General features: G+C 40.1%; 1 protein-coding gene across 14 annotated transcripts in view; it reads right to left on the bottom strand.

The window, feature by feature from the left end:
- AFF1 (ALF transcription elongation factor 1) overlaps positions 1–26262 on the bottom strand; it is a 174353-nt gene that overhangs the window by 58939 nt on the left and 89152 nt on the right. Inside the window, exon 1 of one of the 14 annotated variants that reach the window (XM_034440442.3) lies at positions 17698–17965. The exons of the other annotated variants lie outside the window; for them this stretch is intronic. Coding sequence (XP_034296333.2) covers positions 17698–17709 — 12 coding nt within the window. The 5' untranslated portion in view covers positions 17710–17965. Of the gene's footprint in view, positions 1–17697; positions 17966–26262 lie in introns of those variants that run through there. 14 annotated transcript variants of the gene reach the window in all.

Here is a 26262-nt window from a genome sequence, read left to right as displayed (position 1 = left end):
TACTCTTGTGTAGGCTTGAGCGAAAGGGATGTGGTGGCTCAGTGGCTAAGACGCTGAGTTTGTCGATCGAAAGGTCGGCAGCTCAGCGGTTTGAGTCCCTAGTAATGGGGTGAGCTCCCGTTACTTGTCCCAGCTTCTGCCAACCTAGCAGTTCGAAAGCACATAAAAAAATGCAAGTAGAAAAACAGGGACCACCTTTGGTGGGAAGGGAACAGCGTTCCGTGCGCCTTTGGCGTTTAGTCCTGCCGGCCACATGAACACAGAGATGTCTTCGGACAGTACTTGCTCTTCGGCTTTGAAACGGAGATGAGCACCGCCCCCTAGAGTCGGGAACGACTAGCACATATGTGCGAGGGGAACCTTTACCTTTACCTAGGCTTGAACGAAGCTCACCAATTGCCTTGTTTCATAAGATATACAGAAAGAGTCTTCTGAAATAGTCTCTTCTGAATTTACAGTCAGTTGTAATGCAAGCAGGTTTATGGCTAGATATTTCAACATTTTTAAATGGTTTGTTAACGTTTGTACTATGTGTTTTTTATCTTTTGGCTGTTCACCGCCCTGAGTCCTTCGGGAGTAGGGCGGTATATAAATTTAATAAATAAATAAATAAATAAATAAATAAATAAATAAATAAATAAATAAATAAATAAATAAATAAATAAATAAATAAATAAACAAACAAACAAACAAACAAACAAACAAACAAACATATTCTTTATCTAAATCTATTCTGCCGTGGAAGGAGAAAAGCATAAAACTTTCCTTGTTTACATCCTCTGTTACTATTGTTAGCCCTGAGGCAGGGAAAAAAAGCAAAAAAAAAAGCAAGGCACAGAGTTCACAACCAAGGAACCTGTTGCTAAAATTCACCTCTGGGAACAGCTGATTGGGGGTATTCCTGGAGGCCGATCCACCTGCCAATCAGCTTTTTTCTTATTTTCCTCCCCAAAAACTAAGATGCGTTTTATACTCTGAAAAACAGGGTACTTAACAACCATGTTACTAATTGAACAACTGCAGCGATTCACTTAAGAACTGTAGCAAGAAAGGTTGCAAAATGGGGCAAAATTCACTTAACAGAACTTTTGGGCTCAATTGTGAGCATAAGTCAAGGACTCCCTGTATTTTTCAAAGATTACTACATCAACACACTTCTCTTTGTTTGAAATCATCACACCTCTTGTGTTCATTTTGAGCCTTTGGACAAACAGCAATTGCTTTATCATATTTGCAGTCACAATAAATCAGAAAACTAGCAGCAAAACGCATACAAGACTGAGAAAAATGAACACATTAGCAGCCGTAAATACTTATCTCCATGGGTTTTAAACCTCAAACTTCTCTAGTGTTTTTCATATAATTGTAGGCCACCCATGAGCTAATCCAGTGGTCCCCAACCCCCGGTCCGCGGACCGGTGCCGGGCCGTGGAGTACCTGGCACCGGGCCGCGCAGCGGCCGGGGGACATGAACGCTGCAGCGCACGGCCCAGGAGCCTTTGCGCTGCAGCGTTCATGTCCCCCGGCCGCTTTTGCGCACTGGGCCGTGCGCAAAAGCTCCTGGGCCGTGCCCCCACCCCTGCGCGCGCTCAGCGGGCCGCGGCGATAAAAAGGTTGGGGACCACTGAGCTAATCCATTCAATATTACTCACACACATTCATTCATTCATTCATTCACTCACACACACACACACACACACACACACACACAAATCCCTATACTGTAATGACATTTTGCTGTCAAAATGGCTCAGATGATAGAGCTGTGTAACTTGTAGACACTCACTGCTGTTGAGTATGGCTGATGAGTATTGGGTTAACACAAATCTGATTTACCCAAACCTATAATTTCCAGATGTTTTGAGATTACAATTCCAAGAATTCCTCATCACTTCTGTCCCAACTTTCCTGGGAAGGCCCTGGGTTGGGGTAAAGTTGGTATAATATATGTTGCAATCAAGGCAGAAAGCAAAACACTATACACCAGTGATGGCTAACCTTTTTGCTGTTGCGTGCCAAAAGCAGGGCTCCCGCGGGGGGATCGTGCACAGGCGTGCCCACACCCATAATTCAATCGGCCCCGCCCCCACCACGCATGCACGTGTGACCCCCCCCGCACTCCCCCTACTTTTGGCACATAATGGCACAGTGGGCCCGGTAGGCCTGTTTTTCACTCTCCCCAGGTTCCAGAGACTTTCTTGGAGCCTGGAGAGGGCGAAAACGGCCTTCCCCACCCGCCCTGGAGGCTCTCCAGAGTCCAGGAACAGCCTTTACCCCGACTTCCGGTGGGTCTGGAAGGCCTGAAAATCAGGTGGCCAGCATGCACATGCGCACTGGAGCTGAACTAGGGCAATGCTCGTGTGCCCACAGATATGGCTCCGCGTGCTACCTGTTCGCCATCACTGCTATACACTATTCAAAAGATAAAAATTAATGTTCTGTTGAGATGCTATTTTCTGATTATCAGAATTCTCCACAGCTGTAATTTATAGCTTTATTTCAGATGTCACATCAAGCTACTGTTAAGAAATACTCCAACTGGGTTCAAACATCATGCCAAGCCTTAATGTACTTTGTTTGGTTTTGGCTTGGTGTGCTGTGAGAACTCAGCTCCAGTAATTTGTAAACATGGTTTATGGCTCAGTAAACATAACAAATTCAGCCAGCCGTCACTTATTCAACAAAATACATGAACTCTGTTTATAGGCTGACACCATGCTTGCTGGACAAACAATAACTCACAACTACTTATGCTTGTGAAGACCTTTGCACTTAGTTTTTATGTTTTTCATTTGTGACTCAGTTCAAATATAATGCAAAAAACATGATTTGACATTATGACTACAAGCAAACATGGTCCTTGATAGTTTGTTTGCTTACCTATCACTTTCTTGACAAGTGTGAAAGGAAGCTTAATGTTTGCACTTGCAGTTTCCCATTATGGTCGAATATGGGAAATGTTTGTTTTACAATAATTGTTAGGAAAACAGGTTATTACTTAAAGATTTCATCCTATATCTGCTTAGACAAGCCTGGAAAGTATACACTTTTCATTCCAACAGTTAGCATATTGAATGCTAATTTTATACCAAAACACAGATTTAGTTATTTATTTAAAAGCTACAAATTCATAGAGTGGCAGACTGCATGAATTGAATTAAATTGACTGCCAGATTTCAACCTTGTATTGAACGGAGAAGTATCTTGCAGCACATCTATCTTAGCAAAATGCAGTCTGACTCTTCTCTATAATTTCAGTAAGACTGTTCCTTCCTCTTCTACCAGCCCAATTCTCTGCCCCCACCCCCCACCCCTACCATCCTAAGATCACACTTGGAATACTGCATCCAGTTTTGGTCACCATGATATAAAAAAGATGTTGAGACTCTAGAAAGAGTGCAGAGAAAAGTAACCAAGATGATTAAGGGACTGGAGGCTAAAACATATGAAAAACGGTCGCAGAAATTGGGAATGTCACGTTTAATGAAAAGAAGGAGTAGGGGTGACATGATAGCAGTGTTCCAATACTTGAGGGTCTGCCACAAAGAAGAGAGGGTCAACCTATTCTCCAAAGTGCCTGAAGGAGAGAAGCAACCTAGAACTAAGGAGAAACTTACTGACAGTGAGAACAATCAACCAGTGGAATGACTTGCCTCCAGATGTTGTGGGGGCTCCAACACTGGAGGTTTTTAAGAAGAGATTGGGCAGTCATTTGTCTGAAATGGTATAGGACCATGATGGCGAACCTATGGCACGCGTGCCACAGGTGGCACACGGAGCCATATCTGTGGGCATGCGAGCTCAGCTCCTTCAGGCCTTCTGGGCCCACTGGAAGTAGGGAAACACACTGTTTCCTGCCTCCAGAGGGTCTCCAGGGCGGGGAAGGCCGTTTTCGCCCTCCCCAGGCTCCTAGAGAAGCTCTGGAGCCTTGGGAGAACAAAAAACCGGCCTTCCGGTCCCACCGGAAGTCGGCAAACGGGCCGTTTCCGGCCTCTGGAGGGCTTCCAGGGATATGTGGAAGGCCTAGAGAGGCTCTGGAGCCTGGGGAGACCAGAAAACAGGCCTACTGGGCCCACCGTGCTATCGCGTGCCAAAAGAGGTGTGTGTGTGTCAAGCGCGCATGCGTGGGGGCAGGGTGCATAGAATTTTAGTGTGGGCACGCACGCACACAACCCCCCCCCATGCTCCCCCCGTTTTTGACACACGATGGCAAAAAGGTTAGCCATCACTGGTATAGGATTTCCTGCCTGAGCAGGGGGTTGGACTAGACTCCAAGGTCCCTTCCAACTCTGTTATTCTGTTATCACCCTTTCAATTGTTTGGGAACCATTGATTCTGCAACCATGTATGCCTATTCTCCAACTCAAGAATGCAATAATGGAGGGAAACCAAAATGGGACCTGATATGAAGATTTCAAATACATGCACAAACACACACACACACCATAACTATTAACCTTCCTGGCTTCAGTTATACAGGAAAAAGAGGGGCTAAAAGACTGAGAACACAGAAGTCGAAGCCAGCTGGCTCCTTCTCAGAGTAGTAAAAAGTTATGAGACCTGCAGTGCAGTGAACAGTACAGTACAGCCCTGAGGCATCTCCTTATGCAGTTTTGATGAATCACATTTCAAAATGCGGGGCTACCTTTACCAGCATGCACCCTGGTTTGCTTAGCTCAGAACGTCTATCTTTTGGAGCTTGTAGGCCTGTTGTTGTTAGAAGATGCTAACAGCCAAACTCTTTTTCTGCATCTATGTGGCCCTAAATTAAAACTCAGCATGCCCAACGTATCTTTGTCACCTTAAATCAAGCACAACGTGTCGCGCCACTGAACATTTTTCTTCCAATTCAAAACACACGCAGCCGCAAGACGCCTCAACCAGCAAGCCAGCCACATTATTTCCACCACAGAGGCTTGTTTTTGATCAGGCACACAACCACCGAATCTTATCTCATGTTGAAAGTGAACCTGCACGGTACCACAGTTTGACACTGTAAAAGGTGAGGAGATTGTGAACCAGGGCCTCACAAATCGCCACAACCTTTCCATACGCCAGAGACGGGGAACTACCTATGGCCAGTGGGGAAATGTAAACATTTGTTGCTAGAGGTTCTGCGGGCGTGGCTTGGTCATGTGACCGGGTGGGGGTGGTCAACTATTTTTTTCTTTTTTAAAGCATTTTTTACTACCAGTTCAGGTGAATAGGTAGTTAAAAAAATGCTTTAAAAAAAAAAAAGGTTCCGACAATCACAGCTGTGCTGTACGATCGTCGGAACCTTTTTTTTTTCTTTTTTAAAGCATTTTTTTTACTACCTATTTGCCGGAACCGGTAGTAAAAAAAAAAAAAAATGCTTTAAAAAAGTTTTTTTAAAAAGGCTCTGACGATTGAGCGGCACAGCTGTGATCATTGGAACCCTTTTTTAAAAAACAAAACATTTTTTTACTACTGGTTCCTGCAAATAGGTAGTAAAAAATGCTTTTAAAAAGTTTAAAAAAAAAAAAAGCTTCCGACAATTGCGCGGCACAGCTGTGATCACTGGAACCTTTTTTTTTTCTTTTTTAAAGCATTATTTTACTACCAGTTCCGGCAAATAGGTAGTAAAAAATGCTTTTTAAAAAAAAAAGGCTCCAACTATCACAGCTGTGCCGCGCGATCGTCAGAATGTTTTTTTATCTTTTTAAAGCAGTTTTTTACTACTGGTTCATCCAAACAAGTAGTTTTTATCACTACCGGTTTGCCCAAACCGGAGCGAACCGGTAGCATTTCACCCCCGCCTATGGCCCTTTTATGACTTGGGGACTTCACCTCCCAGAATTCCTGAATTCCTGTATGGCTGGCTCAGAAATTCTGAGAGTTAAAGTCCACAAGTCGTAAAAGCACCGTAGGTCCCCCATCCTTGAAATACGCTCTGGAAATTAAGAGGAAGGGGCTTACAGATTACTTGCCTTTTGGGTTTAGAAAGACCAGCGTGAGATGCTGCACCGTCTTTTGAAAAATTAGATTTTGCCCAAGGTTCCCCTTGAACACAAAAAATCCCTTAAAAGAGGAAGTAGTGATACAGGCAAATTAGCTGTCACAGAAAGACTTGATAGGATTAACAATGCTAATGATTATACATAGCTCCCAGTTAAGAATGTTGGCAAGAATTAATGCAAGCTCAGCACTCTTCTTTCCCTCACAAAGGGGAAGGTCATTTCTCCCCCGCCCCCCTCTGCCTGTGCAGCTAGGGGTAATTGGGCTGAAATGGGAGGGAAGAAATTTCCAGGGACTTCTAGTAGCTTCCCGTTTTTCAAAGGAACACTGCATGACTGTCCTCAGCTATTTCAAATGGGCATGCTTTTTAAACAATGGCTGCGTTGTGTACTTCTAAAATATATGTCTGGAGAAAAAGCAAAACATTCTTTTCAGAATTTTACACATTTTTCTGACCCACTAACAGATCATTTAGCTCAGTCTACATTCAAGGCCTCTGATAAAGTATTTTTAAAAGAATTCTGATTAATATCTATTTTGGATTTAAAGCTCCAGATTTGGTAGTTTTTAAATGATATTTTAAAAAAATTTAAAAAAAAAAAAAAACCCTGGGAGGATAAAGATCTGAGGAGAGATTTAGTACAGGTGTGAAATATTCACGACATGGATTTTTTTCCCTTTGATCTAATAAATGTGAGTTTCAAGAAAATGATTTATCTCTGGCACAATGGATTAAGGCTGTAATTTTTTTTTCAATTAAGTGACTTGTTCTGTTGTTTTTCAGTTTACTCTTTTGTTCACTGCCCAGATAGTAAAATGGCAGGCAATGTAAACCGTTTATATAAATATATAAACAAACTACCCTATTTTCCCGAAAATAAGACATCCCCCGATAATAAGCCCAATCGGGCTTTTGAGCGCATGAGCTAAAATAAGCCTCCCTCCCTGAAAATAAGCCCTCCCCAAAAATATTTAAACGCAGAGCTGGAATTCAGGTAAGATGGCAAGAGGAGTCCCATCTTGTTCCATGCGCCCCAAAATAATAAAACCTCCCCAAAAATAAGGCCAAGCGCTTATTTCAGGTTTCAAAAAAATATAAGACAGGGTCTTATTTTCGGGGAAACACAGTAGAGTATATTAGCTAGTTAAATCTGCCTAAATTTGCTAATCTAATTCACAGTTCACGCTGTCACACTTTAGATAAGGCGCAACAGAGATGTGTAGAATAACAAGTTCTTTATTGACCTATTAAGATACAGAATTCCGATTAATTGAACACTTGCTTAAGCATTACTATGCCACTTAAACTCTGATCTTAAAAGATTCACTATATTAATGCCACTGTGCTGAAGGTAAACATCTCACTCGATGTTTAGAGTGGACAATTAAAAGAAATTCGGGCATATGGAGACTTTCTGGAGGTGCAGTTGAAAATTCCAGTTCAGGAAACCATCATTCAAGAAAGTTGGGTGCCCCTGCCAAAACTCTGATCAAAATTATATCGACACAAAGACATCGCTCATCCCAATGGTTTATACCAGGGCTTCTCAATCTACTTGTGTCTACTCAAAACAACTGATTAAAAACAACCTGCACTTGGATATGATACAACTCAATTTAATTGGGATGTGATGTTTAGTGAAGTAGTGGAATATTTCAGTTGCGTAGTTGATTTTAAGACTATCCAGGTACTGCAACAGATCTCTCACAGTAGGTGGCAGTACCTTGCCTCTTTGGGGGCGGGGGGCGGGAGGGGAGAGAAACTATGTAGGACATGAGTTTTGGTGGGAGACAACCAGGAAACCCTAGGGCTACAGTCTAGATTGAGGTGCCAAAAACATTCTAGAAGAAGTCAATATCAAGCAATATCTGTGCCATTGCTGAGTAAATAGCATGGGCATGTCCATGTAACAAAGTTAAACTCAACACAATTTTTTTTTTAAACTAATAATATAGTTTCACTCTACTGAAGGTGGATTTTTATAATTCAATTCTTGAAGATAGGCAACACATATATTATTTCTGTATCAGCAGAAAATGATTTTTAGGACAACTATCATCTAGAATTTTGAGGTGCTCCTGCGGTTGCTAGCATTACATTGTGCAAATGTTTTCAACATCCATAGTCTCCAGTGGTTCTCTTTAATATCTGGAGATAATTGCCCTTAACGACTGATGATTCCAGACTTTCTCTTTGTTTCAGGTGTTGCTTCCTATCTGCAAAACATCCCACTGCTGTCTCTGAATCGAAACATCCATCTGTATTCAATATATACTCCATACATAAAATATTTAACCTTGGAAAGGATCCCAAAAACATGCCTTTCACTAAATATAAAAACATTAAGGGGATGTTAACTGGCCTCTATCTATACAGCAGCTATCCCTAATCATTCACAATCATTCTGAAATGGTCTCAAAAGCATTTTTATACAGCCCAGCAATCCTCATTAAAAGGATTAGTGAACAGAAGAAAATTAGTTAGGATACCTATTGTTGGGTACCTCTCGTGAGGAATGGTTTTGGAGGAAGGAGAAAGATAGGAGTCAACCAAAAGGAGGGAGTGAAGAAAAATGGTACAAATGAGAAAGTGTGCGAGAAAACATGGGGACATGATTCAGTAGTCTTTATAGCAACTAGATGATTACCATGGAGGAAGTGTATGGAAGCCAAGGCAATCAAACTCATTCGTGGAGCAGCCATTGCTAAGAATCACACACTCCTCCTGGTGAAAGAAGCAGTAGCTACCTACCTATCAGGTTCCATATGCCAAAGTAATTCAGGGCTATGTCACAAAAAGGCCAAAAAGTACGTATACATTCATTGCTTTATGTTGAAAGTCCTTCAGATGTTGGACTGCAACTCTCATAACCTCTTACTATTGGACGTGTTTTAGGGACATCTTTCCCTATCAGGAGAATGTAATCGCAATGATGTCAGTATCACCCCCAAAAAATGTTGGTGTTAAGGTCCAGTGCAGGAATGTCAAACTGGTGGCCCGCGAACCGGATGCGTCACGTCCAGGCCACACCCACCCCAGGTCCGCAAAGGCAAAAGATGTCATGATACGCCATGATATGTCACGTGATGAGATCGAGTTTGACACCCGTGGTGATTTAAGATCCATGTTAACAAAGAAAATATAGAGAGAGCCTGAAAGAGCTAAAAGCTAAGAAGCCTGGGCTGAGTAACCTAGGTGAAATAGTAGTTTGAACTTGCGCTATTAAAACCAACTTGCAAGAGTAACAAGAATTCAAAATTATTGGGATCAACACAGCAGCTACTCTAGTTGATTATTAACAACAGATGGGAGGTGAGATTAAGCAGTCTCGAAAATAATTAGGTTGACCAAAGACAGAAAACAGAAATCTTGCATGCATGTCTCCAGCTCTGTTGACACCACAAAAACCTGGAAACAGTGATTCATCCACAGTGGTCTTGATTAAAGATGGTATTTATGGTGGCAGTTTTTAACAGGCATTATCTTTTTTTTTTTTCAAACTCCATTTTTATCTCAAAAGGTGGAAAGAAGGCAGAAACAAATGAACAAATAGGCACCCAAGGTAAACATTCTCCACAATTTTCTGCAATGCTGTTTTCCAATTAAAAATAAAACAAAGCACGTATATGACTAACAAAATATGTGTACAGTACTTTGTGCACTAGCATATTGTCAGGTTTCGATATCGACACATATATTAGGGGAAACAGCTTGCAAAAATGAAACCAACCATTTGCTTGTAAATAGGAAATGAAATATTTAGGGGTGGGGGTTTTTTTTTTTTTGGCTTTCTGCACATAATTTGTCAAAGCATTTGAGGATGCACACATACAAAGATGCACTGGAACTCAACTGAAAATACTGTTTTTAGAAAATTGAGGAGTTATGCTATAACTAGAGGTATTCCTTGATTTACAACAGTTCATTTAATGGCGATTCAAAGTTACAACAGAACTGAAAAGGGGAGTTACCACCGTTTTTCACACTTACGACCGTTGCAGCATCCTCACGCTCATATGATCAAAATTCAGATGCTTAGCAACTGACTCACATTTATGATGGTTGCACTGTCTTCTGACAAGCAAAGTCAATGGGGTGTTACTGACTCAACCACTGCAGCGATTCACTTAACAACGGCGGTAAGAAAAGTCATAAAGTGGGGCAAAACCCACTTAACAAATGTCTCACTTAGCAACAGAAACTTTGGGCTCAATTGTGGTTGTAAATCAATATAAATGATTTACAACATTTACTATAAGTGTTTTCCAACCCAAAGGATAAAGTCATTAAGCTGTATTTGTTGCAGAAATAAACACCCAGCTGTAACTAAGCAAGAAGATCTGGCAACTTAAGAAAAGGGGGAACAAAAACATGTAGGTATTTAGACTCTGAGGAAATTGTATGTACAAAATATGACTCAACTAAAGATATCTAGGATTCTTGCTATTGTAACATGGAGCCATTCCAATCATAAATTGACATTTGCTATCCATGTCCCTCCTTTCTGTATTAGCAGCGAATAACTTTTGACAGTGTTAAGAATGTTTAATGCCTGATGGAATACTTCGTGTTTTGTAGCTGTGAGAGGGGAAAGAGACTCTTAGATGTCAAAGAGTGAAATTGCATTCATTCTAGTAATCAAAGCAGCATTTTCAACTGTCCCTCCTCTTCAAGTCTGCAAAATGCACTGAGATTTGAAACACGCAAGGTGAGTTACGAAACCTTTCAACCAGCCAAGACTAGCTTTTTACAAAATCACAAGGCGTGCCTTAAAATGAAAAGAAAATACGTTTAAGCTAGGATTTATAGTTGGACTTTCAGTTCTCCCTCTCCCTCTCTCTCAAGTTGGTTTGTTTTTTTTATTCAGAACATCTTCTATTTCTGTATTATTTTTTTTTCATTACAAAAATAAATAGGAACACTAGGCAGGTAAATAAATGGTTACTACATAAATTTCCCCTCTTTTGCATGAATAAAAATAGCAGACTGGAGGAAGGCTTAGGGACATAACTATTTAAGTAGTACCGTGTTTCCCCAAAAATAAGATCCTGTCTTATATTTTTTTGAACCCTGAAATAAGCGCTTGGCCTTATTGCCATGCGCTCAAAAGCCCGATTGGGCTTATTGTCAGGGGATGTCTTAATTTGGGGGAAACAGGGTAGCATAGCAAAATAGCTGTGGGAGGTTAACAAATCGTACCCTTCAATAGAGCTAGGATCAACTCTTGTTTTAGCTTAGGTGTTATGCCAACCAAATGGTATTCTCCAGCTATCACTTTCCTAATTAATGTGAAAATTCTAGAGAATAACCTTAATTTTAGCACTTTTATATGCAGATATAAATGTATTGGCTTCTGTAGTTTGGTCAAGGAGAGCTGCTAAATTCAGAGCATTTTTCCAATCTCTAGTAAGTACTGTATTTTTCAGAGTATAAGACGCATCTTTTTCCCCCAAAAAGAGGGCAAAAATCCGAATGTAGCCCCGCCCGGCTTCTCAAATGGAGGTTTCAGAGGCTGAAAAAAGCATCAGAAATGAAGCTTCAGAAAAGAAGCCCCCAAACAGAGATTCAGAAAAGAAGCCCTCAAACAAAGATTCAGAGGCTTTTTTTCTGAAACTCTGTTTCGGAGGCTTTCAGAGGCAGGAAAAACAGTTTTTTCTGAAATGAAGTTTCAGAAGTTTCAGAGGCACAAAAAAAAAAGCAAGGCACAGAGCTCACAACCAAGGAACCTGTTGCTAAAATTCACCTCTGGGAACAGTTGATTGGGGGTATTCTGGGAAGCAGATCCATCTGCCAATCAGCTTTTTTCTTATTTTCATCCCCAAAAACTAAGGTGCGTCTTATACTCTGGTGCGTCTTATACTCCGAAAAATGTGGTACATACAAATCATTATTTAAGTATCAAAAAAGTCAATTAGATCAAAGGAAAAATAGTACAGGTAATCCTCAACTTACAACCACAATTGAGCCCAACGTTTCTGCTGCTGAGTGAAACATTTGTTAAGTGAATTTTGCTTCATTTAATGACTTTTTTTTGCCACAGTGGTTAAGTGAATCACAGTCGTTATGTTAGTATCGTGGTTGTTAACTGAATCAAACTTCCCCATTGACTTTGCTTGTCAGAAAGTCGCAAAAGGTGATCACATGACCTTGGGACACTGCAACCATTATAAATATGAGCCAGTTGCCAAGCATCCAAATTTTGATCACGTGACCAAGGGGATGCTGCAACGGTCATAAGTGTGAAAAACCATCATAAGTCACTTTTTTCAGTGCCGTTGAAACTTTGAACGGTCACTAAATGAACGGTTGTAAATCAGGGACTATCTGTATGGGACACATTGTCCCCCACCTCCTCTTATAAAATCTTTTGGTACTACCACAGGACTATAGTCACAGAAAATAAGGATTTTCAAGTATTTGGTAGCCGTGTCGCTGTTGAGCAACTCCGAAGGAATTTACAGCACATTCCAAATTTCTAAACTTCCTAGAATGATGATGATATTAGGATGATGATGATGATACAAATATTAGCCACAACAAACACGGACAGATTATTTCACATTTGATAACCAGATTTTCTTTTTACAAGCCTGATTGATTTATCAAAGAAAAAGAGGTCTGCCCGTTAAAAGCCACCAAGTACTTTTACAAAGCAGAGACATCACCCTGCCAACAAAAGTGTGTATAGTCAAGGCTATGGCTTTCCCAGTTGCAATGTATGGCTGTGAAAGTTGGACCATAAGGAAGGCTAAGCGCCAAAGAATTGAGGCTTTGAACTATGGTGCTGGAGAAGACTCCTGCGAGTCCCTTGGACTGCAAGGCGATCAAACCGGTCAGTCCTAGAGGAGATCAACCCTGACTGCTCTTTAGAAGGCCAGATCCTGAAGATGAAACTCAAATACTTTGGCCACCTAATGAGAAGGAAGGTCTCCCTGGAGAAGAGCCTAATGCTGGGAAAGATGGAGGGCAAAAGAAGAAGGGGACAGCAGAGAACGGGGTGGTTGGATGGAGTCACTGAAGCAGTCGGCGTGAGCTTAAATAGACTCCAGAGGATGGTAGAGGACAGGAAGGCCTGGAGGAACGTTGTCCCTGGGGTCACTATGGGTTGGACACGACTTCGCAACGAACAACAACTTTTAGAAAACCCTCAGGCAGAATGCTAAGAGGTAAGGGGGGGAAAAAAGAGAAAAGCAACAGTAAAAAATACAACTGGCATTCTTCTTAATTAAAATGATGTTCTAGTTGAAAACCAATTGGTCTTCACTGCTCCTCCACTCTTCAAAGCAGTGTTTCTCAATCTTAGCCATTTTAAGATGCATGGGCTTCCACTCCCGGAATTCTGAGAGTGGAAGTGCGCACATTTTAAAGTTGCTATGGTTGAGAAACGTTACGTTAAATAGATGAACGCAAAGAGAAACAGGAGAGTCCAAAACTAAATCCTGCATGTACTACTAAAGATGAAAGAGAGACTGACAATGATATATACATACAGGTAGCCAGGGGTGAAATGCTCTCAGTTTGGACCAGATCGCCCGATCAGGTAGCGATGGAGGCGGGTAGTTCGGAGAACCAGTAGCAAAAATCCCTGCCCTCCCCCCCCCATTCAGATGCTTGACAACCGACTCGTATTTATGACGGTTGCAGTGTTCAGGAGTCATTTTGTGACCTTCTGACAAGCAAAGTCAATGGAGAATCCAGATTCACTTAACAACCATGTTACCAATTTAACAGCTGCAATGATGCATTTGACCAATGTGGCAAGAAAAGTGGTAAAAGGGAAGAAATTCACTTAACAAATTTTTCACTTCACAACATACATTTTGGGCTAAATTGCGGTCGTAAGTTGAGGACTACATGTATTGCATTCTTTGGAAAGCATTATGGTGGAGCAAATACCACTTGTGGCTTGCCTTATGTGTTTCACCATGAGCTAATCCACATGACCTTTGAAAACAGACAGCCTGCCCTAATTGGACCTTACTGGAGCCAGTATCAACCTTATTAATGTCTGAAACAACTTTAAAAAGGTCTGTAGCCACCCCTTCTAGATTTGACTCATTTAAGGAAATCCAAGAATCACATTCTTCAGACATCAGAACTGGTATATTTGCTTGATTCATAGTTTGTCCAAAAGTACACAGACAGGGATTGCATGATAAAATGCCAAATCCATTATTCAAAAACCTTGTTTGTTATTAATGCTTATGTTAACAGCTAGAAGGAAAATTGGTCCCCCCCCCCGCCCCAATTCTATGCAAGTACACTGAAAAAAGATCCCGTGTGTTATTTTGGTATAGAACATTTTTATTTATGAAATAGGATTGTACTAGTTTGGTGCTCTCTTTAATTCGTTCTGAGTCCACATTTTACATTCCTTCTGTTTACCTGAAAGGCTTGTTCCAAATAATTTACCCTTAAAGTGAGAACTTTTAAGTTTTATTCAGAATAATGTAAAAGTGCTCTCTTTTCTAATCCTCATTTGTATGCTGAATGTCCTAAGTTTCAGTCTTGATCCCATTGGGTAAATAAAATACTAAACAAGCAACTCTGCATAAATTTTATTTAACTACCAGTAAAAGAAAAAAAGGCCTTCGAGATAGGAAGCAAATGAATAATTGATGAAGTACCCTTTTATTTAGCTTGTAAAAGTCAACCGTATAAATGGGAAAAATGAAAACAAATTAAAAAGAATCATGAAACCCTAAGGCATAAATCTGCTATATGAAGATAGAATATCCCCACTACATTATTATACCAGAAGAATAAAGTTGTTGGGGTAAAAAAGACACACTTGATGATTGCCCTAACTTTCCATTCTGGGACATTGTGGAGAATTGAACTGCCAAATTGCAGGCAGCCGGCAGTCAGCAGAAGTAGCCTGCAGTACTGCATTCTAACCACTGCACCACCGGAGCTCTTAGAAGCCATGTAGCAATGATGTCATCATCAAGTAAACCAATCAGAAAGAGCTCCTGATCAAGGAAGGACCAGTAAAATTATCAAGGCTCTCAGAAAAAGAGAATATTTGTAGCTCAGGATTAAAATGAAGGTCCTTGGTGCTCTCTCTCATTACCCAAATTAGGTAACATCATCACTCATCTTATTCATAAGGACCTCTCGTATCAAGGATCTTTCAGTGCAAAGTTGACCCAACTCAAGTGTAGCTTCACAGAGACTTCTGTTTCTCACCCACAAACAACTGCAAATCAGACTTTTGAATATATAGTATAAAAATAGAGCATTCTTCTGCAGCTTGGCACCTCCAGATGTGAGGAGTTCAAGTCTCGGTAATGGCCATTTTGGCTGATAATTCTGCTAATTGAACTCCAAACACTATGGGATGGGGTGACAGTTTGGAAAAGACTGTGATAGGGTGAACAAGACACTGCCTAGGAAAGTTGGGTCTTAACAACTTCTTTGAAAAACTACACAATAAGCATGGCTCCCTCCTCTACTTGAGAAGGTAAATATAGTTCGACACATGCAAGTTATTTATCAGATAAATTGGTCCAGTACGCTAATCTTTTCACTGAGAAGTTTTAATAGGATTTCTTAACATCTATTTAAAACCGTATTTTGTTTCCGGCAGGGCCAAACAGAAGCCAACGGAAGAACCCAAGCAAGGCACAAGGAGTCATTTACTGCTGTTATTGCAAGAGCTGTTATCGAAATGCACATTGCCTGCAATAAAAAGATAAAAATTTCCTCTGACTCAAACTTGACTCCTGGTAGCTTCATGGACATGTACAATTTTTTTCTGAGAAAAGTATCCTTTCTTTTGAGGTGACTTTTTTGACTTTCCTGCTTACCAACTACTGTGGTTATCTGCCAATATTTAAAGTAATATATAGATAGGCCAGATCCTGAAGATGAAAGTTAAATACTTTGGCCACCTAATGAGAAGGAAGGACTCACAAAAATGGGACGGCAGAAAATGAGGTGGCTGGATAGAGTCACTGAAGCACTCGGCACGAGCTTAAATGGACTCTGGGGGATGTTAAAGGACAGAAAGGCCTGGAGGAACGTTGTCCATGGGGTCGCGATGGGTCGGACATGACTTCGCAACTAACAACAATAACATAGATAGCTTCATGACTATAGATCTTATCCTCTATTAATTAAGGGAATCTTATTTAAAGCTACCAAAGATAGTGGCTATTAACAAATTCTGAGGAAAAATAAACACAGTTAAGTTCTTGAGCAGAACACTTGAAGACAACCAAACGTACTGAAAATCAAGCCAAAGCAAGCAGTGTCCATGGGTCAACCATTTTACTTAATTTCATTTGTCGGACTAAAAAAAAATGAGTAGGCCAATTATGTTTTACAACATTACCTCTGAGATGAAATGAAAGCGTGAGGTACAATAAACTAAATGATTCTAGATTTCATGAGAATATGGATGGGACACCACCTGGAAATTCCATTTAGATGGCATCTTGATTTCAAAAGTGAAAGACAAGATATGACATAAAGGACAATGAACAAAAACAGTTATGCACTCAGATTTGCACTTTCTGCAAATCACATACAGGCAGCAATGTTTTGGCCCTTATCAAGTCAGTGGAGGTTAATTTGCCCCGATGTGGTAAATATAGTAGCAAGAATAATGCCAATATGCTAATTTTCTAATACAAAGCCACTCCCCTTTGGGCAGAAATGGTATTATGTCAAAGTCCTAACAACATGCCTTTTGTGTGTTTGTGTGTTTGTTTGTTTTTAAGCTAGATCAGTGAGCATGATAAAAATGGTGTGTGTTCCGAGTAGGAAGGAAGTACGTATACACAAGGGACTTTCACCAGACTGAAACTTCTCCCCACAGTATAATGAGGCTTTCAAAATGGTAAGACATGGAGAAGCTTCAAGCCAGGCAGGCCTTGGGGCCTTTAAAGATCTTCCATCACAACCAGACCATCAAATTTGGTTGTGGTTTTCCTTGAAAATATCACCAGCTGGAATCTATTCATTCCCCCCCCCCAAGAAAATTCTTATCTATAAGAACAATAGTAACATGTATCTTAAAACTCTAGATTTCTATTTTGCCATATAGACAGAGGGCTCTTTAAGGAAAAGAGACACCAAGCACCCACCAGGTTAATGGCATGACATCTTTGCAATTCCCCACCTCCACCCCCTCCACAACATTTGCACACACCTGGCCAATGTACAGAAAGTTTCTTCTGCCTGAAATTCCTCTATTGGGGAGGGAAAGAGAAAGCTTTCATCCTGGGAGCAAAGTTTCAGGTGTCCATGACATGCAATCGGCTACCTACAGGTAGCTTGATTGCTTAGCTTTGATAACGCTACCTTCAGCTACTGCTGAGTTGCACATTTTCCCAGGAACTTCTGAGGAACGGATGCCCTGGAATCCAAGACTCCTGGTGCAGCTTGTCAATTATCCGTCAAGCCCTTTGCAAAGGAAGCGAGGGAGGAGGAGCATGACTCTCTGCCCGAGTGCCTCACCCACCCAAGCCGTCCTTGTTTACAAGCCAAATTCGCCGGGAGAGTGCCTTTCTACCTCTTGGCTGCAAGCAGGGCATCAGCTGGAAGACGTCCCTCCTTTGGGCTACTGGTAGCACGTGGCAAAACATGACCTCGGTCCACCCTCCAGTCACCTGCCTTGCTGCCCACCCCTCCCCCAGTCTCTCCTACGGAGAAGATACCTGAGCATCCGCGGCCAGTTTCTATTTGTGGCGGGGGCCTGAGGGGGGAGAACTTACCTCCGTGAACATGTCTTACTGCCTTCCTACATGGCAACAGAGGTTTCCTGTTTCCATACATTCCCCTGCCAGCTGTAATCAGCATCAATACCATGAGCGTCTTTGCTCTGGCAGCTGGAGTGGCAGAGCTGACAGGAAAGAACTTTCACTTCTCTCCCCTCGCACTGAGCCATGCAAAGCCAGCAATCGCTCCCAGGCATAACTCCCTTGGCATTTCTCCTAAAAAACGCTCCCTCAAGTGCCCGGTTGCTAAGCAATATTCGCCATCGTGTGTTGCCCCCCCCCAACACGCGCTCCCCGCCGTGCCTTGCATGTTTGGAATCGACAACATCTGTCCCGTTCTGACTCGTGCTGAGTACCTTGAGGAGAGGGGAGCTCAAAAATAAATAAATAAAAATAAACCACAGAGGGAAATGCGCATCAGCAAAGCTGCTTCGTCCGCGTTCCTCTCATGGCTGCTTTGGTTAATATTTTATTTCCAGATTTACACAGGGAGGGGAAATGCAGCAGCTGCACCCAGAGGAAGGGCAAGGAAGGAAAAAGCCAGCCCAAAGTCCAGTGGGAATGCAGCAAAGCACATACAAGAAAGTTGCTTTTTTGTTTTCTATGCGTTTTAAATATTGTGAGCCGGCAGAATTTGGCTGTGATTTATTTATTTGAAGGTCATTGTTTTTTCTCGCTGGAATGTTCCAGATAAAATTTTTAGCCACAGAGTTAACTGCTTTATACATACATGCATGCACGCACAAATCCTATTTTCAATTATGCCATTTTGTACCGTATAAAATACCACTTTCATTTATGTTATTGAATTTGTAAATTTTTTTTAAAATAAGTGACAATTTTCATTAAGCAGTTTCTTTAAAAGGAGCACTAAATTAAATATTTTTAACATGCAAGGAAAAGAGACTTTAAAAACTATTTTCAGATATCAGCTTCTCTTTCCACATTAAGGTTTTGTAATCACTCATTCGTAAGGTACTTTTTTCTACATGTATATCTTTCTGAAAACCTAAATCAAAAGAAAAAAAAGCTATTTAAGTGGCAATTAAAAAGCATTTTATCACTTTTGCACTTTGCATATTTAATCTACCTCCACAGTATTTTTCAATTTAAAACAGAATTTTTGAAGATTCTACTTTAATTTCACAGCTCTTTAGAAGAGAAAGTGAGAGGACATTTCCCACAAAATCTTATTTAAGTAATGTTAGGTCGTTTCTCTTTTTGCTGATTCTTACCATGAAAAAGGAAGAAAATAAATTTAAATCTTTTTTTAAAGCAAGAAATAGCTGGCAGGGCATTTTAGCAGGCAAAAAATCAGATGCTATTTTTACTGTCTTTTAGTTCTTTTTAATTGTAGTCCTGTATTATATTTTTTTCCTTTATTTAGTATAATTTATATAGCTGCCCATCATGCCATTATGACTCTGGGCAGGAATCATAGGATTAAAGCCAATGAAAATAGAAGCAAACAATAATAACAATACAGCAAAAGCATAATGGCACCTGAGGACAATCTAACCCAATCCATGCAACCACAGTTACAATGTATGTATGTATGTATATATCACACCTGATGGAGTTACTCAATCACTAAAATCCATGCCCAAGGGAGCATTTAAGGTTTTTACATCCTGTCTATTCAGCAAGGAGAACAAAGTAGCTCACAACATACAAATATTACACTTTTTAAAAGCACTTTCAGTTTCAACACTCAAAAGTATATAAATAGGTTGAAACTGCACTTCTAAGAGATGGCAAACTTGAAAATAGCTGATCATTATTTTTAAAGTAGAGTCTCATTCATGAGCTGGATTTTACTCACTGTAGTATGTGCTAAGGCACATACTACAATATGAAGTATACATACTGTAAATTGCTCGTCTAAAACAAGCAATTTTAGCCATTGCTTTATAGTAGAAATAAATAAAAATTATGCTTAAATGACAAGGCAAATGGGTAAATTAGGGCGGCCATATTTTCTTGAAAAAAAAATTAAGGACATACAGTGCCTTTAAAAATAAGTTCATAAGAATAAAACTTGTTTATGTTTGTAATTTGCTGTACAAGATAAAATACAAGAGCAAAACCAATGAAAACCTTACAAAAATGCATATTCTTAAAAAAAAAACCAAAAATCAAAGAGTATATGTACATTTATTTTAAAAAGAATTCAGTTTGCATATTTTTCACAGGAACATTGAAGTATGCATTAACTCGTACCATTTCTACAGTAGGAGTTAAATGACCAAAATAAAGAACAAAGGGGAGGTTTTGAAAAATTTAAAGGACAGTTTTCTAAAATAAAGTACTATCCTTTATAATAAAGAACATATAGTTACTATAATCTAAATCTAATATAGAATAACGTATTTTCAAAAACATGTTCTCTGACCAGAATCGAAGCCAATGGATATTACTATATTAAAACCTAAGGGGAAAATCCCCAAATAATATACTAATAAAAATATATACGTATAAAAAAGTTGTCTATTCAAAACTACTTTCCTCAGGAAATGTTCATTTTCTTCATAAGAATAATTGATAGTTAAAAAAAAAAACATTGTGGGGCATCATAAAAACCTTCAAAATGTACGCCTTGTCTTCACACAGACAGACAGACTTTTTCCAAGTGAATCGTTTTTAACATTCATTCATGTAGATAAATATCCAGCAGAACCAGAATTAAATCACTGTAAATGTGCTATAACCTAGCCCCAGGGGTCTGCAACCTTAAACACTCAAAGAGCCATTTGGGCCCATTTCCCACAGAAAAGAAAACACTGGGAGCCACAAAACCTGGGTGGGCGTGGCCAACTCAACATCACTCATTTCTACCAGTCACATGACCCCCCCGCCTCCAGCCACGACTACCCAGCCGGTCATTACGGCAGAGAACTGATTGTTAAAAAACACCAGGAACCACAAAACTCTTCTGACATCTCTTTCTCCCTCCACCTCTCCCTCCCTCCCCTCTCCCGCCTCTCTCTCCGTCTCTCCCCCACTCCCTCTGTCTCTCTGTCTCTGTCACGGCCGCTTCTCAATCCCCCGCCATCCATCCTTACTTCTCAGGCCAGGCAAGGAGTGACTGGGAGGGGATGGCGAGGGGCAGAGCCATTCAGTGGTGGGATCACCTCACAGAGAGCCACAGCAGTGGGCCCAAAGAGCTGCATGCGGCTCTTTAAACCACAGCAAAGGGCCCAAAAAGCCACATGTGGCTCCGGAGCCACAGGTTGCTGACACCTGATCTAGCCGAACTGTTTAATGATACTGTAATAAAATAATTTATTTTTTTATTTTTTATTTTATATCAAATTTATATACCGCCCTTCTCCCTGAGGACTCAGGGCGGTGTACAGCCAAATAAAAACATAGACTACAAACATTAAAATACTGCTAAAAAGATATATATAAATTTGGCCCCATAATAAAAAGACAATGACAAACCAATTAAAAACATTTAATTTCCGGCTTGCTGGAAAAAGAAAGTTTTCAGGGCACGGCGGAAGGCACCCTCACTTAATCAGTGAAGTAATGGAGGAGACAAATTGGTCGCAAATATTAGTTTCCAGAAACAGTCAGAAAACCCTTGATAGTTGATATTTAATGTAGAAAACTGTTAAGGAAGAATTCAACTACTTTGCAAATGTATGAGGAACCTGCAATAAAATACTACCCAGAACAGCTTGTGGCTACCCAGCTATGCCGCCCAGAGTTACCCTGCAGTAAGATGGGCAGCCAAACAAACAAACAAACAAACAAATAAATAAATAAATAAATAAATAATAAAGAAATATTAAATAAACAAACAAACAAACAAACAAATACATTCCATTCTATTGACTTTAGCTACCCACTCAGCATCTGTGGCTACTGAAAACAATTAAAAGGAAGTATAATTAGTTTTTGATGTATTCACAGCCTACCATTTTTTCAATAAGTTCTACATGACCTGTAGAGTGTTAAAGATCATAGGCCTAGATATAGTAGATTATCTAAAGCATCAGAGAGCACTCAACCACTTTGAACTACAAAGGTGGCCCTTTCAGATCTTAGTCAGATATTTTAACTAGCTCACCACAATATCTTTCCATACTGATGAGCGGCATCACAACGTCGGACAACAGGACAACCTCACATTTGATCCAGCAAGATTGCACCAACTTCACTTTAAAGAAAAACTGGACACTGCCATTCCCTAGTTAACACTGAAAATGACATACATTAACTTATCTAAGATGATAATGATTTCAAACACATGCACACTCAGAGATCTTCCATAAACTTCCTGGTGAAAACAACAATAACACTGGTTATAGAAAGGAATAAACATTCACGGCAGACTGAACAGCAGAAAAGTCACCAACTTACTAAAACTTGCAAAAATAGATGCTGTTGTTTCGAAGGGCACAGTTCTTAGCTTATTAACACAAAACATCACTGCGATATTATCCGTACTTCTTACTAATTATATTGCTTTATTACATCTTGCCTTGTTTGTAACCTTTGCCTGTCCCCTGCTCCCAAGTATTGTTCAAACATTTCTTGCTGGTTCTTCTTTTTTTTCCATGTTTGCAAACACATAGAATGACCCAACAGCTTCTCCTCAGGCACTATAATTTCTCTCTACATCAAATTCGGCCTATTAAAACTAAAAGCCAAGTTGGTTGTTGCTCCAAACAAGACAATATCTAATCACCAGCAGTCTAGAAAACAACATAAAAGATCAACAAAATCATTTTAATACCCTTCTCTTTCTCTTTCCCTCTCTTTCCCTCTCTCTCTCTCTCTTTCTGTTTATCTGGGTGACAGTTCCATTCACCTTGTTAGCTTGTTAAGAACAACAGCTTAGCAGAAGGATTACCTCTGAAATCAGTACACACCCTTTACTTTACACGTTTACCAAAGCGAGGTGCAGTATATAGCCAATCCAGAAACTGCATGGTATCCTTCCACTTGACTATACTGTTTGACGCAAGATCCTTTTAACAAGATTGTGGAAAATGAAAGAGAGCTGCATTTTCGTCGGGTTTTACTGAAATTTGGCTTGCACCTTTGACTGCACAACTATCAAGATACATTCTAGAGTATAGGAAAAAAAAATAGAAAATATATTTTCTCCATAGGGCTACTGCAATGAAGACCTGGTTCCTGCAAAGGGATTAGCTAAGCAGCTTGGCAGCTGAACAGAGACAGTCAGGACAATTCGTACTGGGCCTTCATCTGTTTAAAAACGATTTTCTTAGATTTGTAGGAGTGTTCTAAGATGAAACATTATACGCATTCAATGTGGGTTGAATGGAATCAATGCACATACAATTGGAGCTAGCAGCTGCTACATTCATTTATTCGTTTTTATATTATCAATCCCCTAATTTAGTGTATTTGAGAGTACAGGGCAGGGATGCAAAAAAAAAAAAAATGCAGCTTATGAATCACTTGAGGAGATCCCTTTTTCAGCCTGCCCACACACACACTCTCTCCAGTTCTTTTATTTTTGCATGGTCTTTTGCTTTGGGATTTTTTTTTCAAGGAGAAAAAGGGATGTCTAAAGTTGTGGAGAGGCCAGATCCCCCCAAATCGGGATGATTAATTGGGTATGTGCATTTAGGGAAGGAAAAAAACCCTTTGGAGTTTTGTTTTGTTTTTTAAAAAATGTTATTTTGGCCACAATTTTTCTTTCTTTCTTGGTATAATATATGAGAAGATAACTCTTTGAATGATGGTCTCTAAAAAGTTTTTTTTTTTAAGCATTCTGGAAAGGGCACAGCCAAAAAAATAAATGATGCATAAAATAAGAATTGACATTTTCCTAAATCCCAACTAGTTTTAATTTAGATTGTTGGTAAAAAAAAAACTGTTTGGATTCAAAACAAACAATAAATCAATCTTTACAGATGCGATTCATACACATGCTGCTGATGTTCAAGTTCATCTACCCACACAACAGGAAATGAAATTATAACAGCAGTTTCATGGCAACATTAATTTGAGTTGATAAACCAGAGAGTTGCACATAACTCTGGTTGCTGCAAACTTCAAGAGCCAGGTGTGTATATCAGACCTAAGCCATGGTTGCTTAATAAAAGCATTATTACTCATTGTTATTTCAAATTCTTGTTCCCATAAACATACATCACAGCCCCTAAGCAATCGCGCCTTTGCATTGCTAGACACTTCCAGCTTATCTGCAATAACACCCACGACCTCTGTTAAATAGTAATAGCACACAAAAGAAAGAATATAAAATCATTAAGTCAGGAAAGAAAGGTTAATAATAGGCATTTTCATAACTTTGCACATGTGAATTTCCTTTGGTTGATTCAAGACGTTTGTTTTTGGAGCACAGAACTACTCATTCTGGAGACTATCACCCAAATTTCTGTATCCCAATAACAGAAAACACAATTTATCTCAATCTAAAGCAGTGGTGGGTTTCAGAAACGCTTTAGATTGAAATTGTTCACATGCCTTCCACGCGTGCACCCAGCCTCGAAAACATGGCTAAATAGAACAGCATTACATCCCGGAGGGTAAGCAGCCCCCCACAGTCGGCACTACCGGTTCACGCAAACCAGTGCAAACCAGCAGAATTCCACCTCTGATCTAAAGTTAAGGGACGTATATTTACAACCAACAAACAGAACATAACTTCCTTGTACTAAATTCTCCATTCTTTGCATGTCTGAAAATTCTAAACTGGATGGTCTTATTGATCTCAACAGCTGCCAGGTTTTACTATGCAAATTTCCCACTATTTAGAAAGTATTCTAACATTACAGAAATAGATAATTTTATAATGACTCCTCCATTATAAAGAGCAAAATAAATTAGGTTTCCCAATGAAGTATCTTTTGTATCACAACTTGCTTAAGTCCAAATGTGTGGCTACTTGAATACTGGGAATTGGAAGAGATGTCAGCCTTTCAAGCAACCAGAAGACTGACACAGATTTAGTGTTTCTGCAGTACAAAGTGATTCATAACACAATTCTCCACAATAGATTAATAGGAAAGACAATTCCTGTGTTCAGCTGGAAAAGCTTCACTTTTCAGTGCTGCCAAGAGCTGAAAACCGTCAACAGTTAATTCACAGCTGCAAGTGACATGCAAGCTTTGAAAATTCAATGAGCTAGTCACTATTTGATGAAAAAAGTGATGTCAAAGGATCACACAGGGGAGGCAGAATGGCATTTTGTGCACTGTTTTCTAGCAAAATCTCCATAATATACAACTCAATCGCAGTTAGCCCCCGTATCAAACCTAGGCCGAGCGCTTATCCTTGTTAATAGCAACTCTGGGAAATCGATTTGAGCTTTTCATTCCATTACTAATTCAAAATGCTTGATTCTGCAAACACTTTTTGAAAAATAATCCTAGTGGGCTCTCCACTGTGTTTTAATTTTAACTGCTGCTTTGTTTCTTTAATATTCTTGATCACTAATGCTTAAGAGCAGAGCAGTAATTTTAATATATTATTTTAACTCTCTTTTATGATGTGGTTTGTGGAAGAAAGTTGGCGGGGGGAGAAACTTGTTCTAGTAAGTCAGGGGTGTCAAAATCGATTTCATTGAGAGCCGCATCAGGGTTGTGTTTGTCCTCAGGGGGCCGGGGTGGGTGTGGTCAGCTCGACGTCACTCCTGTTGTGGGCGCCTGTGGTGATCCAAGCACTCTGCCAGCGAAAACAGACTCCCACGCTCTGTTTTTGATTGCCACGGCTTCCTGCAACCCTCTGCCAGTGAAAACGGAGCTCGGGAGCCCGTTTTCGCTGGCAGAAGCACTGCGGGCCGGTCCTTCGCTGTTTCCAGGGCGGTCCTGCGGGCCATATCTAAGTACCCCACAAGCCGGTTGAGTTTGACACCCCTGTAGTAAGTGAACAAGATCAAAACTATCTGGCTTAATTGTAGAAAAAAAATATATTCAGGAAGTTTGTACGTGCTTGAGGCTTAATTCCCCTAATACTATATAGAGCTCCAGATTTTTTATTATAGACAATACAACCATTATAATGCCTGTACTTGACAGCCAATTGAATCCTACTATTTACTAGAGATGTCACCCAACACAAAAAAAAAAGAAAGAAAAATGAACACAGCAGTGCATACACACACACACACACACACACACAGAGAGAGAGAGAGAGAGAGAGAGAGAGAGAGAGAGAGAGAAACTTTTGAGTGAGAAGTGGAATCACATTCTGGCCACCTTGTACAACAGTATAATAAACACAGAAGTGCTTGCTCAGATGACATTTTTTTAAATTCTGGGAAACAAAATTATAATAGACATTGCCATCTGCCACTATCTGCCCTTATTTAAAATATGTCAAAATGTATCCTTTAACACAAGGCCCACCAAATCCCAGTCCGTGAACTGGCACTAGTCCACGGCATGCCAGAAACTAGGCTGCTCAAACAAGTGAAGCTTCTCCGGTCCACGGAAAAACCTCTCTCCACAGAACCGGTCCCTGGTGCCCAAAAGGTTTGGTGGGGGCACTGTTTTAACAGAGGCAGGAACACATCTATTTTACAGATATTATCCTATTGAGGATTATGACTACATGTCC

This window comes from Pantherophis guttatus, chromosome 8, assembly GCF_059756535.1.
Source record: "Pantherophis guttatus breed Tessera chromosome 8, ASM5975653v1, whole genome shotgun sequence".
Taxonomy (NCBI): Eukaryota; Metazoa; Chordata; class Lepidosauria; order Squamata; family Colubridae; genus Pantherophis; species Pantherophis guttatus.
Note: the sequence above shows the minus strand (reverse complement) of the source record. Positions and strands in the feature narration are given on the sequence as shown.